We start from the raw sequence: 14,445 nt of genomic DNA, 5'->3' as shown, positions 1-14,445 counted from the left end.
ATCCCCATTTTTTTGCCTAGATTAGGTGTTTTTAAAAAAAACTTTTACAAACTAATAAAATCTGTCAACATTGAAGTTGCTGTTTAGTGGATAGGAGAGTGCGCTGGATCTTGTGTATTGTTTATTGTATAATATGGCCCCCAGCAGCACCCCATTTAGGCATGTTTAGGTGAGTGCAACCATCCCCCCATGTTTCATATATATATATATATATATATGGTAAGAAGGGCTGCACTCACCTAAACATGCATATATTACAGGGTGCTACTGGGACCAAAATACAAAAAATATAGAAACCAGTGCACTCGCTTATTAACTAAACAGAGATTTCAAATCCTAAATAGTACTATTTAAACACCTCACCTGAAAAATAATGGGAGGATGGTTACATTACATGATCACACATGGCATAAATACTTCCTTCCTGGGACTCTCTGCAAGTCAAGGTTAAATAGGATCCTGGAACGAGACACCTTGACTTGCAGAGAGTCGCAGGAAGGAAGTATTTCCCAAGTAAGTGGATTAATCTCATAAGGGCAAGCATTAGGTGGTAGTGTAGGACCTGCCAAGAATGGGGTACTTTGATGCAGTTGGCAGGCTTATGCAATGTATGATCATATAATGTAACCAAACCCCCATTATTTTTTAGGTGAGGTGTTTAAATAGTACTATTTAGGATTTGAAATCTCTGTTTAGTTAATAAGCGAGTGCACTGGTTTCTATATTTTTATATATATATATATATATATATATATATATATATATATATAATGAATGCACAGTGTGTGTGTTTGTGTAATGTGTATATAACGAATGCAGTGTGTGTGTGTGTGTGTATGTTTTTTTTGTAGGTACTTGGCCAGGGAGTGGGTATATGGCATTCCCTGGTGGTCCAGTGGCATTGTCACTGTTATCACCGCAACATACAGACAGCGAGACATGGTCGCCCTGGAAGAGCTGTTTGTGTTCCAGTGTGCTCCTGTTGATTCCAGACCTTGGCTTGTTACTCCGTATATCCCGACTTCTGGCATCCTCTGACCTCGGCTTTCTTCTTGTTAATCCTGATTTCTGGCACCCTCTGACCTCTGGCTTACCCGCGACGATTCTCCTGCTTTATCCGTTCCTGTACTGCGACTTGGAGAATTATCCTGCACAGCCCCGGTGCACCGACTCAAAGGCCAGGTAAATTCAACCCTGACCACCTCGGCCTGTGTTTACTTGCAAGATTGAGCATATATCTCTGCCTGCCGGACTCCCAACTCAGGTAAGCCCTGACATGGACTGTGCAGAGGGGGCCCAGCAAGTGCTTACTGACCTTCCCAGCAGCTCCCTTCAGCTCCCCAGTGTAAATTGGGACTCGCGAGATTTACGCAGGGGAGCTGAAGGGAGCTGGTGGGAAGGTAAGAGCTTGTTGCGGGCCCCCCCCCAGGACCGCCGGGTTTGTCAATGGCCCGGCGGTCCTGGTATGTATTATCGTCAATACCGAATATCGGACGATATTATTGGCCAGACCGATAATCGGTCCAGCCCTAGTTTTTCATTCACAACCTGACTGCAGACAGTCAGAGAAACTGCAAACGCCCAGTGATATCCTTACTATATGCCTCCCTGGGTATCCTCTTCTTCTAATGCAAGCTGTTTTGTTGTTCAGATCATTCAGCACTGTCAGTGGCTGAGCTGTATGCATACCTGTTTGATTAGGAAGTATTTTTCTGGAGTGAGGGGGTGTGGCTTAGGAGGCAGGCTTATGGTACAGCATTCTGCAAAACATTTTATCCAAATGATTTATTTTATCCAAACACGATAAAGATTTAAGCGTGCAGAAAAATACAGCATAAATAAAGTTAAGGTTCCTAGTTTGACAATCTGAGAAACTGTAATAATTACATTGCAGGGCTAACACTGCCTCTAGTGACTGTCAATCAGACAGCCACTAAAGGCACTTCCTGCTTTCTAACTGACTTAAGCTGTCTGACGTCCGCATGCTCTGCTTGAGGACATCCAGTGTCAGTAAAATCCCCATAGGAAAGCATTGAAGCTATGCTTTTCTTTGGGGGGGGGCTTACTGTGCTTGTAGCACAAACTCATTAGCTAACCCATCGGATGACGTTGAAAGAGGTGGAGCGCCAACCCAGCTCCAAGGGACATCGGTGCTGAAATCGGGAAAATGACTAAAGAGAGGCCAGATTTGTATTCCTTACACTGCAGAGTCCCTTTAAGTTTCAATCAGAACTTACAGCACAGTGAGTTTGCTTTAAAAGTTATTTCCTACTTTGTTCATTGAACTTTAAAGGACCACTATAGTGCCAGGAAAACATACTCGTTTTCCTGGCACTATAGTGCCCTGAGGGTGCCCCCACCCTCAGGGACCCCCTCCCGCCGGGCTCTGGGGAGAGTAAAGGGTTTAAACTTACCTTTATTCGAGCGCCGGGCGGGGAGCTCTCCTCCTCCTCTCCGCCTCCGATCCTCCCTTTCGGCTGAATGCGCATGTGCGGCAAGAGCTCTGCGCGCATTCAGCCGGTCTCATAGGAAAGCATTTACAATGCTTTCCTATGGACGCTTGCGTGCTCTCACTGTGATTTTCACAGTGAGAATCACGCAAGCGCCTCTAGCGGCTGTCAGTGAGACAGCCACTAGAGGATTTGGAGGCTGGATTAACCCTATTATAAACATAGCAGTTTCTCTGAAACTGCTATGTTTATAAAAAAAAAGGGTTAATCCTAGAGGGACCTGGCACCCAGACCACTTCATTAAGCTGAAGTGATCTGGGTGCCTAGAGTGGTCCTTTAACTCATGCTAAAATATTTTAATTTGTACACACTCTATGCATGAGGGAGGCTAAAAATTAAGACACTTTTTCAGGAAGTGTGTAGAGAGGCTGTGTTAGTCTCGGCACAGATTCTGGGCACAGATTCACAATGTAATGAGTTAGAAATGTGCTCTCCTCCCCATCATTCAAAGCAAATTAATGTTAACAAGCAATGTACCTGCATAGACAAGCTCCAGGAGTGAAAGTTTGACGTTATGGGTAATTTGGAAAGATTATCATACAGATTCTTTGGAATATTTCTAAATAACTTGCTTCTTAAGGCATCTGGGAAAATACATAAAGATTAAAAGATAAACATTTGCGTTAAGTGTAAAGTGCACATAAGCTTGAGATTATACATGTTTTCACAAGATATCAGACAGTAGTTATTCTAAGCACTTACAAAAGAAATACATTTACAAAAATTACAAGTGCCTAAAGAATTGTTACTGTGACTGATAGGTGAATTATATGTGAAGGACAATCCCAGCATCATCAAGTCCTAGATGGTGCGTCATCTAGAGTGATCATCTGATGCTCTCAGCTAATGAGCTAGGTCATGCTTAGCCAACAGAAGACATAGTAGCAATTAAGAGAACTTCTGGCTCTCTGGTGCTAGTAGTGGAGACAGGGAGCAGAGCCCAGCTACGAATCTAAGCCTTTTAAATATGATTTGACTCCTTAAAATGGTGGAGATGTAAGGACACTCCTGGCACTATAAGTACAAAAACTAAGAAGCACACCACAGCAACGGAGATTATAATTCATATAAATGCAAGATAAAAAACATACAATAAGTACACCAGTGAACAAAAATATACAACAAATATCCTACCAGGGCAGGACACAAGTCACAAAACCCCCAAAGTTTCGGCACACTACTTGATTACCGTTCCCAAGGAAATCCCTCCTTACCTGGACATGTATGTATACCCCTTCACACAGCTGATTGTCATCAGCACAAAATCTTAAATTCTTTGCACTATAACCACAAAAGTGTGCCTTTAAACCACAAATTATGTAGTATATTTTTATCAACACGGACCAATGTATAATTTCCTATATCTACATCTTTAAATATGTATTACATATGGATAATTTGTTTTAAAAATGAAGACACTCCTATTCAGATATCTATGTAAGAACATTTAGTAGAAATGTTTATACACACCTTGACTGAAGTTCAGAGGTAATGAAACATCTTCTGTCTCGGTCAATGTTAGTAACAGTTCCCCACTTGTAAGATAAGTTAGTTCTTCAAATCCCAAACATGTTCCCCAGATCGGGAAATAGTCACCATTGTCATTGGCCTGAAGCAAAATGAATATGTTACAAAGGAAATGTTGCTATTTGTGAAGCAATTTATGCTCTTGAGATTTCTGAGACAGTAGAGGTAACAAAGCTCAAAAACCAACCCTATACAATGTCATGCACAAAAAAAAAAAAAGTTTGGCATACAACTTATAATAGAGGCGCTTTTGATAGAAAATATGATATAGTTCCATTTTATAATGCTGAAAATGCTGCACTTATATTTGTTTCAAGTGGTCATCCCAGGCAGGGTGCATGAGATGACTACTTCAAGAAGTCCAATTTTTAATTCATTCATTTGCTGACTATTCCTACAGTAAAATATATAAACTATACATACACCCACCTGAAACTTTGGAATCTATTAGATAATTCAATCTCAGTACTCTTCCTAAATTGATATGTCATACGCACAACAAACGAAACAATGATTTGTGACAGTGTTACACAGAAGAAGGGGTCATTTTCAGTAAGAAGGTACCTTTAGAGCCAGGTCATAAAATATCTTGGCTGCTTTAGCAAATTCAGAGTGCATAAGGTCAACACCACCACCTGGAAGGAGAATCCTAAAATGTAAGAAAATGTAATGTTTCAAATAACATTTCAAGAAAACAACCCACAATGGATTATCAAGTAAACAAAGATCTGCAGTGTACTTAAAACCAAAATGCAAATTTTAGGCCAAAAGAACAGTATTTGTAATATTCTCTAATTCAGTCAAGTTCTGTGTTTTGCCCTCAATATTACAGTTTAGTTTTCTGTTTATTTTCTTAAAGTTTGAACGTATTACCTAGTGAAGAAATGAAATTATTTACAGTATAACTAAATTACAGTTCTTTAAATTCGATGAGATTTATCAATGTTCTAATTCATTAACATATGAGTTCTGGTATTAAATTAAAAAACTAACATTTAAGGTATCTAGGAAAAACAAAAAGGGTCTCAAACACCGGTCAGTGCACTTAGCTTTGCACGGCAGTTCATTCAATAAACACAGTATTGTTGAGAATTTATAACCATACTGCAAACTTTAGTTCGTAACAACTAAATCAAATTCAGCTGGCTTTGCAAATCAGCTACTTTGACCAATATTTTCCCAAATTTGGTTTGTATTACCTCCCCAATGAATTGATTAGTGAATAAACCCCAAAATGTGTTAATGCATTAACCAGTGAGGCAGCAAATTTATGTATAACTAAAGAACTGTCACTTCTAGAGACCCTCTACTTATTGTGTGTACGACACTGCAGGATCTAATTTGCATCTAATGCCTTGTGTTACCCGTCAAATCATGAAAATTAAAATAATTCAAACTATGAATATATATATATATATTTTCCTGACATTATTCATGGCAGCATTTACTCATGGGTTAGCTCCTCCCCTCACAGCAGAAAGGACAGGAAATAGAACTCTGAAACTGGTATAAATAGATCCTCCCCCTTCCCATCATGCAGTCTTTTTTTCCTGTCCTTCACAGCAGTTTGGAAGGAGTCTGCTTATGCAGGCCTAGAATTTTTCTTTTATGCTCACCAGGCAGTATTTTTGTAGCCATGCCAGGGTTCAGCCTCTAAGCCCTGAAGACCCAGCAGCGCACTATTGTTAATACTGCAAACCTGGGTACCCCCTTTAGTGACCGGGGGTCGGACCCAACCTCTCCCTTAAGGGATGAAAATGGTCCACTGCATGCCAGGGTTCAGCCTCTTATCCCTGAAGACCCAGCAACAGGCCAGCTTGGGTACCCCGTCAGGGGATAAATGTGATATACTGCCTACATGAAGCCAGGCCAGGGTTCAGCCTCTTATCCCTGAAGACCCAGCAAACAGCACATCTGTAAGAATTGCCAGTCTGGGTACCTACTTCAGAAACCAGGGGTCTGACCTATCTCTCTCTCTCTCTGGAGTGATGACAGCGGTCCACTGCAAACATGAGGCCCAGCTGAGTCTAAGCCTTTACCCCTGAAGACCCAGCAAACAGCACATCTATAAGAGTTGCCAGCCTGGGTACCTCCTTCAGCAATCAGGAGTCTGGTCTATATCTCTCCCTGAGGGGATGACAGCTGTCCACTGCATACATGAGGCCCAGCCGAGTCTAAGCCTTTATCCTTGAAGACCCAGTAAACAGCACTTCCATAAGGTAACTACCTGGGTATTCCTTTTCTATGTGTTCCACCTTGTATGGGGTTGGTTAAACCTCCCCCCACTGGTGATGATGGACGGCATATGGGGTACAGATGGAAGCCTATAGTTTAAACAGTTTAGGCTGTCAGTTGATCAAATCCCCATTTTGCCGCTGAAACACAGGCCTGCAGCTGTTCAGGTAAGTGCATTAGCAATGTAGATTAAAACTAGTATAGGCACCTGGGTCTCTGTTCTTTCAGTCCCTCCCAGCTGCTTTCATTAGGCTACCTTCTAACAAATAGGTCACATTTAGGAGGCTTGTGTGGTGAGCATTTAGGTAAGTTTATACATGAAAGGATGCTTGGTGCAAAAGAGTGCTGATAATGCAAGGAGGCATTGTGAAAAAAGAGTGCTGTTAATGCAATGAGGCATTGTGAAAAAGAGTGCTAATAATGGATATCCTGGCTGTATAAAGTCTGCTGGAATTTCACAGTCCTGAAGACAGAGAAATATCCAAGGTAAGAGAACTTTCCTGGGTGACTGATTGCAGTACACACATGTATATGATAGGTTTTAAAAACCTAACTCTAAGTCCACACACACTTGTTTCTATCAAGATATGTGGCATTGATTGCTGTTATCTGTGCATTATTGCAAATAAGCAGGCTTTTCCAGAAAGTGGAAGAATATACTGCATATGAGACCACGGGGCCTCAGTATCCATACATAATCTGGTGGTGGTACAGCATCGGTATGTTTTCACTTTATGCTCTAACGTATGAACAGTGTGTCCAGTATATGCTCCATGTATGGGTTACTATAAGGACACGGCCTCAGTATATGTATCCACTATATGCTCTATGTAGGAGTTACTAGGATACGGCCTCAGTATATGATCCGCTATATGATCTATATAAGAGTTACCGTGAGTACCCCGCCTCAGTATAAGTATCCTCTATATGATATATATATATATATATAGGAGTTTCTATTGAGACACAGCCTCAGTATATGTATCCACTATATGCTCTGTGTGAGTTTCTATGGGGACAGCCTCAGTATATGTATCCACTATATGCTCTGTGTGAGTTTCTATGGGGACAGCCTCAGTATATGTATCCATTATAGGCTCTATGCATGAGTTACAATGAGGACGCAGCCTCAGTTTATGTATACACTATATGCTCTATGTGTGTTACTGTGAGGGCACAGCCTCAGTATTGGTATCCACTATAGGATATATATATGAGTTACTATGGAGACACAGCCTCAGTTTATGTATGCACTATATGCTCTGTGTATGAATTACTATGAGGACACTGCCTCAGTATATTTATCTACTATAGGCCATATGTATGAGTTACTGTGAGGACACAGCCTCAGTATATATATCCACTATATGCTCTATGTATGAGTTGATCGTAAGTATCTGCCTCAGTTTGTGTTCATTTGCTCTGAAAACAGAGCCTCAGTATATGTCCTCTACATGCTCTATTTGTAAGTTGGTGTGGACATTGCTTCAGTGGATCTGTTCACTATATGCTTGATATATTAGTGGAAACACAATATATGTGAATTATTTAAGACACATCCTCTTAGTCCACTCTGATAATGGTTCTATGTGTGGGTTATTAGTCACAACCTAAGTATATGTGAGTGCTATATGTGCATGAAGTTCTGTTGAAAACACAGCCTCAATTTATCTCACTCATATAATCTTAATATGGGTGCAGGCACATTGTCACTGCATATAGCAAAGGTAGGCTATGTATGATTACTGTTTAAACAGACTCAGTATATGTAACTGATATATATGTGCATAGGGTGCTGTTAAGAAACATCCACAATGTATGTGTTTCATATATTCTGATGCAGGTTGGTATTATTATATAACCCCAATTTATTCACAGCCTTGGTAGATTTAATATATACAAATGATCTAAGGTCTGTTTTGCGCTGAAATGTAATACAGCCCAATTCTAGCAAATGCACTGTTGTACTGGGTAAGTAACTAGTGCCTACTGTGGATTCTCTATTTCAGTTTTTAATGAAGTAGATAAGGAAACATGCTGCTTTTTGGCTTTGTATTAGATTCCTTCTCCCACAGGTGTTTCAGTATAAGCAATTAACATATTTTACCACTTCAGATGGATTGCAGGTGTTTCTTAACCTTTCTGAGTGCCTCTCCCAGGAGAGAAGGAGACCTGCATTTCCAAAATGGAGCATGGTACTGTTTAACAAATTTAAGGCCTTTTTGTGTGCACTCCTATGTATTTATACATGAGACCATTTCTCAAAAGTTTTTCTATTGCCAGATATCCTTTCCTCTCTTATCAAGATAGGGAATGTTTTCTTTTTTTTTTTCTTTCAATTTTGGTGGCAATGTGTAACCTTCAAATATATGCTGTTACTGATGCACAGCTTAGTAGTTCATGCTGGTTGCAGGAGCACAAATTGGGCTATTAATCGTTCTCATAAGTAGGTAACTCTGAAGCCATTACCTGATTTAAAAGCTGTTCATATTGGCTTGTTTCTCTCCTGGTCTTAACTTTAGTATCATTTTATTTTTACGCAAACTTCTACTCTGAAGAATTCACTGGTCTGGTTTGTGATTTTTATTCAGTTTCTTGCTCTATTCCCTGGAATTGGTTTAACATTCTTTAGAACTGAGTACATTTCCTTAAGACATAATCCTTATAATTTGGAGAATGTACTAATTTTTTTTATGCAGTATTCTCTCTTATCCCTTGGGGACCTGAGAGTTTGGCAATCCCTTTAGGATATGTCAGGGGTGGCATGCATTTGGTTCATAAGGAATTATTTGTTCAGAAATTTCTGACAAGATTCCCCTGTTGTGAAGGGGAATATTATAATTTCCTTTCTGCAATTAAAGGTATTCTTTTGGGCTCATATGATCCAGGTAAGTTTTCGATACTTGGTATTGCAAGTATTTTAATTGACACTGGGAGGTCTAGTCCAATGGGCCATTCTACCAGGTTTACTATTTCAGGTAAAATTCACCTGCTACCAGAACAAGAGAGGTAACTCCTTAAAAGGTAACTCCATTACGGTCCTCTCTCCTGATATTCATGGGGATTCTTCTAGGGGTCCTTATATGTGGAATTTGCAACCAATGTATGGCTTTAAGTGGTTGATTCATCCTACATAAAATAATGTAATGCAGCTTGTTGATGACAAACATTTGACTGATATGTTTTCACATGGTCTCTGTACCTAGATCGGTATAAGTTATGGTCACTCCTAACATTGCATTGATGTAATACTTGTGGATTATATACTTGTATTGGTGTTGATATCTTACAGATAATACAAACTGCTTATTATCGCCATAGGCTCTGCCACTAGTATTTCATCACTATATGAAGATAAGGTAAGAGTAAGTAAGCGGTTGTTTATTCTCATAAGGATAACTGAATATCCTCTACTATCCTGCTTATTATGTGTCGGTTACCACAATGGATCATGTGCCTCTGGTTACCACCTTCTCATCAGTATCCTGCCAATTACATTTCTCCTACTTATGTTACACAACTGTCTCTAATAAATTTGATTATACTGTTTGGCATAATCTGTACTATTTACAATATGTTTCTTTGAATGTAGGTACTGATGTGATTGATCCTTAACTAATCTGTATATGATTCTTCTTGCCTTTGCCTAGTAATGTCATTGGTTTATACCTCTCCTGTGACTGATCATTACTGTATCAATTCATCCACGGTGTGAGGTATTGTTGTGAGCCTGATTTTGATATATATATATATATATATATTCGTTATTGCAGTGTTTTAATAACACTTATTTCTCTACTAGGCTCTGCCTCTTTCTGACAGGCAGGTATTGATTTGTTTCCTGTATCCACAGGTAAGTAGTTCACAAGGCAAGAGGAAGCAGTGTGAACAGTCCTTAATAATTACATCCAGGAAGTAATTGGATTCTCAGTGTAATTCTCCCCGTGTTGAAAAGCATGGTGTGTCTGTTCTCATCCAACATTCTGTTATGCCTTTGTCAAGGTTCTGATCTGATGAGGTCATCAATTTGGTTTTAAATTTTATATCAAAATGGCATTATCCTTATCTAACTTAGGCTATCATGGCCTTAATTCCTTTCGGACTCTATCATTATTCAGGATATTTCAGATATTGAATGCCAGGAGATTGCTGACCTTGCAGCCTCTAGGTTAATTTACTTGTCTGAGCAGAATGTATGACAATATCCTATGGATGTCTTGTTTGGCTTTTTTAAAGTCTTCTAAAATGTATGCAGCTCAATAATGGTTTTATATCTATTAGCTGTTTTTGAACTCTGTCCCTCCCTCTATATATACTGCTTGGGTAATCCCCATGAGTAAATGCTGCCATGAATAATGTCAGGAAAAAAGGAAAATTTGCTTCATACTTACCGTAATTTTCTTTTTCTGATCATTATTCATGGCAGCATTACGGTCCCACCCATATACTATAAGATGTAATGCTAGTTACTAAGACTGCCTGATGGGAAGGGGGAGGATCTATTTATACCAGTTTCAGAGTTCTATTTCCTGTCCTTTCTGCTGTGAGGGGAGGAGCTAACCCATGAGTAAATGCTGCCATGAATAATGATCAGAAAAAGAAAATTACGGTAAGTATGAAGCAAATTTTCCTTTATTTATAATGAGCACACCAATAACTAACTTTTAGCTAGCGATTTGTCTGTGTTAAAATCAGGGAAGTGACAGTTCCTCTTTTAGACATTTAAAATTCAAGAAATCTGGGAAACATAGAACGTTTCTCAAACTCTGGTCTGAACATTGGCTTTGCTGAATATGTTTTAAGCAAAAAAAATAAAAATCTGTACAAAGTTCAGATTTAGAAAAAATATCCAGCTCAGCTATTGTCTTAATTTTCAAATCAGTTTTCAATTATAGTTTGAGGTTTAGTGAATAAGTCCTTAAAAGTTACTTCTAACAAGTCTACATTATCTACTTGTGCATTAATAGCATTCAACTGCGCCAAACAAATCAAATGCCTGTCAATCTTTGGACGAACAAATCAGTTTGTTAAGATTTGCCTAACACATCAAATAATTTGTCGACAGATAGATAGGCATTTGATTCGGAGCAGCTGAAAGGTATTTGTGCATATGTTTATGATTACTGGATTCTAAATTAGTAGTAATGGCATACCATCTGCCAATGACTGCAACCAGGGTTATTCCCATAGGGCATATTCAGAGGATTCTTGCACCTGTTTCATCAGCAAAGACAGTGATAATATTTACATTACATATGAAATAAAAATACGAGTAACCAATTGTACCCCTGTTCAGTCAAATCTGCATATGTGCCCAACAACAAGTGGATAAAGTTTTCTCAGAAAATTCTGATCATCTATTATTTTGGTAGAACTGTGAGCTGGAGAGGTGCGTTTTTAGTTGCATCAATTTAGATGAAACACTACAGCTACAACGAACAGAAGGAAAAGATTGGTTATTGTGCTTGGAGTGTTTCTTTAATCCATACATTAATTGTACCAACACCGTGTGTGGTGGTGGGTGAGCCACAAGGGAATGAGATTTCCCAAAACTGGTGAACCTGTCCAAAAAGGCCACACATGAACACACGCCAGAAGTATTGAAAGCTGTAGTAGCCAGCTCTATTTAGGGTTGCCCATGCAGTTCAGTTTCGCAGGTGAATCTCATGATGTGCACAGAGAATTTAAAGCAAAGGGCACCTGGTGTGGAGAAAGTAGACCTAAATAAAAAGAGGTGAAAAGACATCAAAGTGGTGGATGTTCACAACACAGGATAAGGGACACCAACTGAAAACTAAAAATACTTTATTTATAACCACTTAAAACGCCTTCAAAACACTGGTCTCCAACACTGGCTATAAACAGTGATATAAAAAAGAAGGTAGCTAAGCCCACTATAGAGGCTGCTAAGGGTTCACTGCTCTCCTTATAAGAAAATTTGTCTTTGATTTCACCAGAAGAGGGATATCAGGGAACAAATCCAAGATGGGGGCCAGGACTCCAAACTTTGCATGGTCCCTCTGAATCTGGGACTGTTATGAAGTGTGGTTTATACATGGATGAGAGAGTTAACACATTTTGTTAACAGTTTACTTTAACTTCTAATGAAAAACAGAACACCTAAAATACTTCATTGCATCATAGCACATACACTGATTAGCCACCACATTAAAACCACCTGCCTATTATCGTGTAGGTACCCCTTGTGCTCCCAAAACAGTTCTTATGCATTGAGGCATGGACTCCAAAAGAGCACAAGATTAGTTTTTTCCAGCACATCTCACAGATGCTCGATTGGATTGAGATATTGGGAATATGAAGTCAAAGGTAGCACCTTGAACTCTTTGTCATCTTCCTCATACCATTTCTGAACAAATGTTGCAGTGTGGATTATTGTGCTGAAAGAGGCCACTGCCATCAGGGAACACCACTGCCATGAAGGGGTGTATGTGATCTGCAAAAAATCTCTAAGTAGATGGTACGTGTCAAAGTAATATCCACATGAATGCCAGGACCCAAAGTATCCAAGTCCAACAATTCTTCCACCCCTTGTGCACCCTTCTGTCATGTCTTCCCCAGATAAACAACACACATGCACCCGGCCATCTACCTGATGTAAAAGAAAAAGTGATTTTTCAGATCAGGTAACCTTCTTCCATCTCTTCATGGTCCAGATATAACGCTTACATCTCCACTCAAAGAGCTTTTGGTGTTGGACAGGGGTCATCATGGGCACTGCGACTACAAAGCCTTAATGCAGCAAACTGGCATGCACTGTGTGTTTGACACATTTATATCATGGCTAGCATTAAGTTTTTCAGCAATTTGAGCTGCAGTAGCACTTCTATATGATCGAACCATATGGGCTAGCCTTCGCTCCCCACATGCATCAATGAGCCTTGGGCGCCCATGACCCTGACACCGGTTCACCAATTGTCCTTCTCTGAATCAATGTTTGTAGGTACTAGCCACTGCATACTGGTAACACCTCATAAGACTTGCCATTTTACAGATGCTACTATATCCCAAACCTTAACAAATGCCATTGTGACAATATAATCAATGTTATTCACTTCACCGATCAGTGGTTTTAATGTTGTGACTGATCAGTGTATTGTAATATTTGAAAAACAACTTTTGTCAATACTTACCCATTAATGGAATTAAATATCTTCACATATTCTTCCTCAGGAAGACTGATTCTATAAAAATAATAATAATACATATAAGTAAATCAGATAGTACAGTTGCCAACATTACATTCCCTAAACCAGCACTGCCATATTGGTGAATGGAACAGGTAGTAGTTACGTTGTAACATACCTTTAAGAGCTAAAACTGTTTGTAGAATGGATGGACAAAATGTGTCCTGGTCTTGTAAAGCTACAACTCCCATGGTGCTTTGCTTGTCTTATGGTTGATCAAAATTAAAAAAAACACTACAGTCCCCAAAACAAACCTAGCTTAGTTTTTATGTATAGGTCATACCACTGCAGTCTCACTGCTCAGTTCTCTGCCATTTAGGAGTTGTATCACTTTGTTTATGCAGCCCTAGGAACACCTCCATACATGTGACTTGCATAGCATTACTAAACACTTCCTGTAAAGAGTCATCTAATATCTACACTTCCTTTAGAGCAAATTATGTTTAATTTAGAATGTCATATCTTCTTCTCTAATAGCTTGCTAGAACCTGTATGTGATCAAAGTTCAATTTACAGAGCAGAAGATAAAAATTAAAATAAGTTACATCTGATTGAAAATTTAAACCATTTTGTTTTTCATGCAGGCTGTGTCAGTCAGAGCCAGGGAATGTGTGGCTAGGGCTGCATAAACAGAAACTAAAGTGCTTCTGCCTCTAAATGGCAGAGAATTGAGCAGTGAGACTGCAGGAGCATGATCTATATACAAAAACTGCTTTATTAAGCCAAAGTTGTTTTGATGGGTATAGAGTCTCTTTAATGACAGTTGCAGCTCTGTACAGCTAATACTTACAGTATTAATAAAACACTCCAAGCACCATAACTACTAAGTCATACCTGAAATGCAATATCAAAATTTAATTTAGATAGACTAATTTTGAAATGCACTGTACTTGTAACAAACAGTTCTTATATGTATGGTTACTTACATAAAGGTGATACTTGAAAAATTTGAATATCGTGCAAAAGTT

General features: G+C 39.1%; 1 protein-coding gene across 1 annotated transcript in view; it reads right to left on the bottom strand.

The window, feature by feature from the left end:
• LOC134608512 (gamma-glutamyl hydrolase-like) overlaps nucleotides 1-14,445 on the bottom strand; it is a 45,202-nt gene that overhangs the window by 12,440 nt on the left and 18,317 nt on the right. Inside the window, exons 3-6 of the mRNA XM_063451363.1 lie at nucleotides 13,424-13,474; nucleotides 4,602-4,686; nucleotides 3,981-4,119; nucleotides 2,988-3,094 (exon numbers count right to left, since the gene is read on the bottom strand). Coding sequence (XP_063307433.1) covers nucleotides 2,988-3,094; nucleotides 3,981-4,119; nucleotides 4,602-4,686; nucleotides 13,424-13,474 — 382 coding nt within the window. The remainder of the gene's footprint in view (nucleotides 1-2,987; nucleotides 3,095-3,980; nucleotides 4,120-4,601; nucleotides 4,687-13,423; nucleotides 13,475-14,445) is intronic.

Source organism: Pelobates fuscus, chromosome 4 (assembly GCF_036172605.1).
Source record: "Pelobates fuscus isolate aPelFus1 chromosome 4, aPelFus1.pri, whole genome shotgun sequence".
Taxonomy (NCBI): domain Eukaryota; kingdom Metazoa; phylum Chordata; class Amphibia; order Anura; family Pelobatidae; genus Pelobates; species Pelobates fuscus.
Note: the sequence above shows the minus strand (reverse complement) of the source record. Positions and strands in the feature narration are given on the sequence as shown.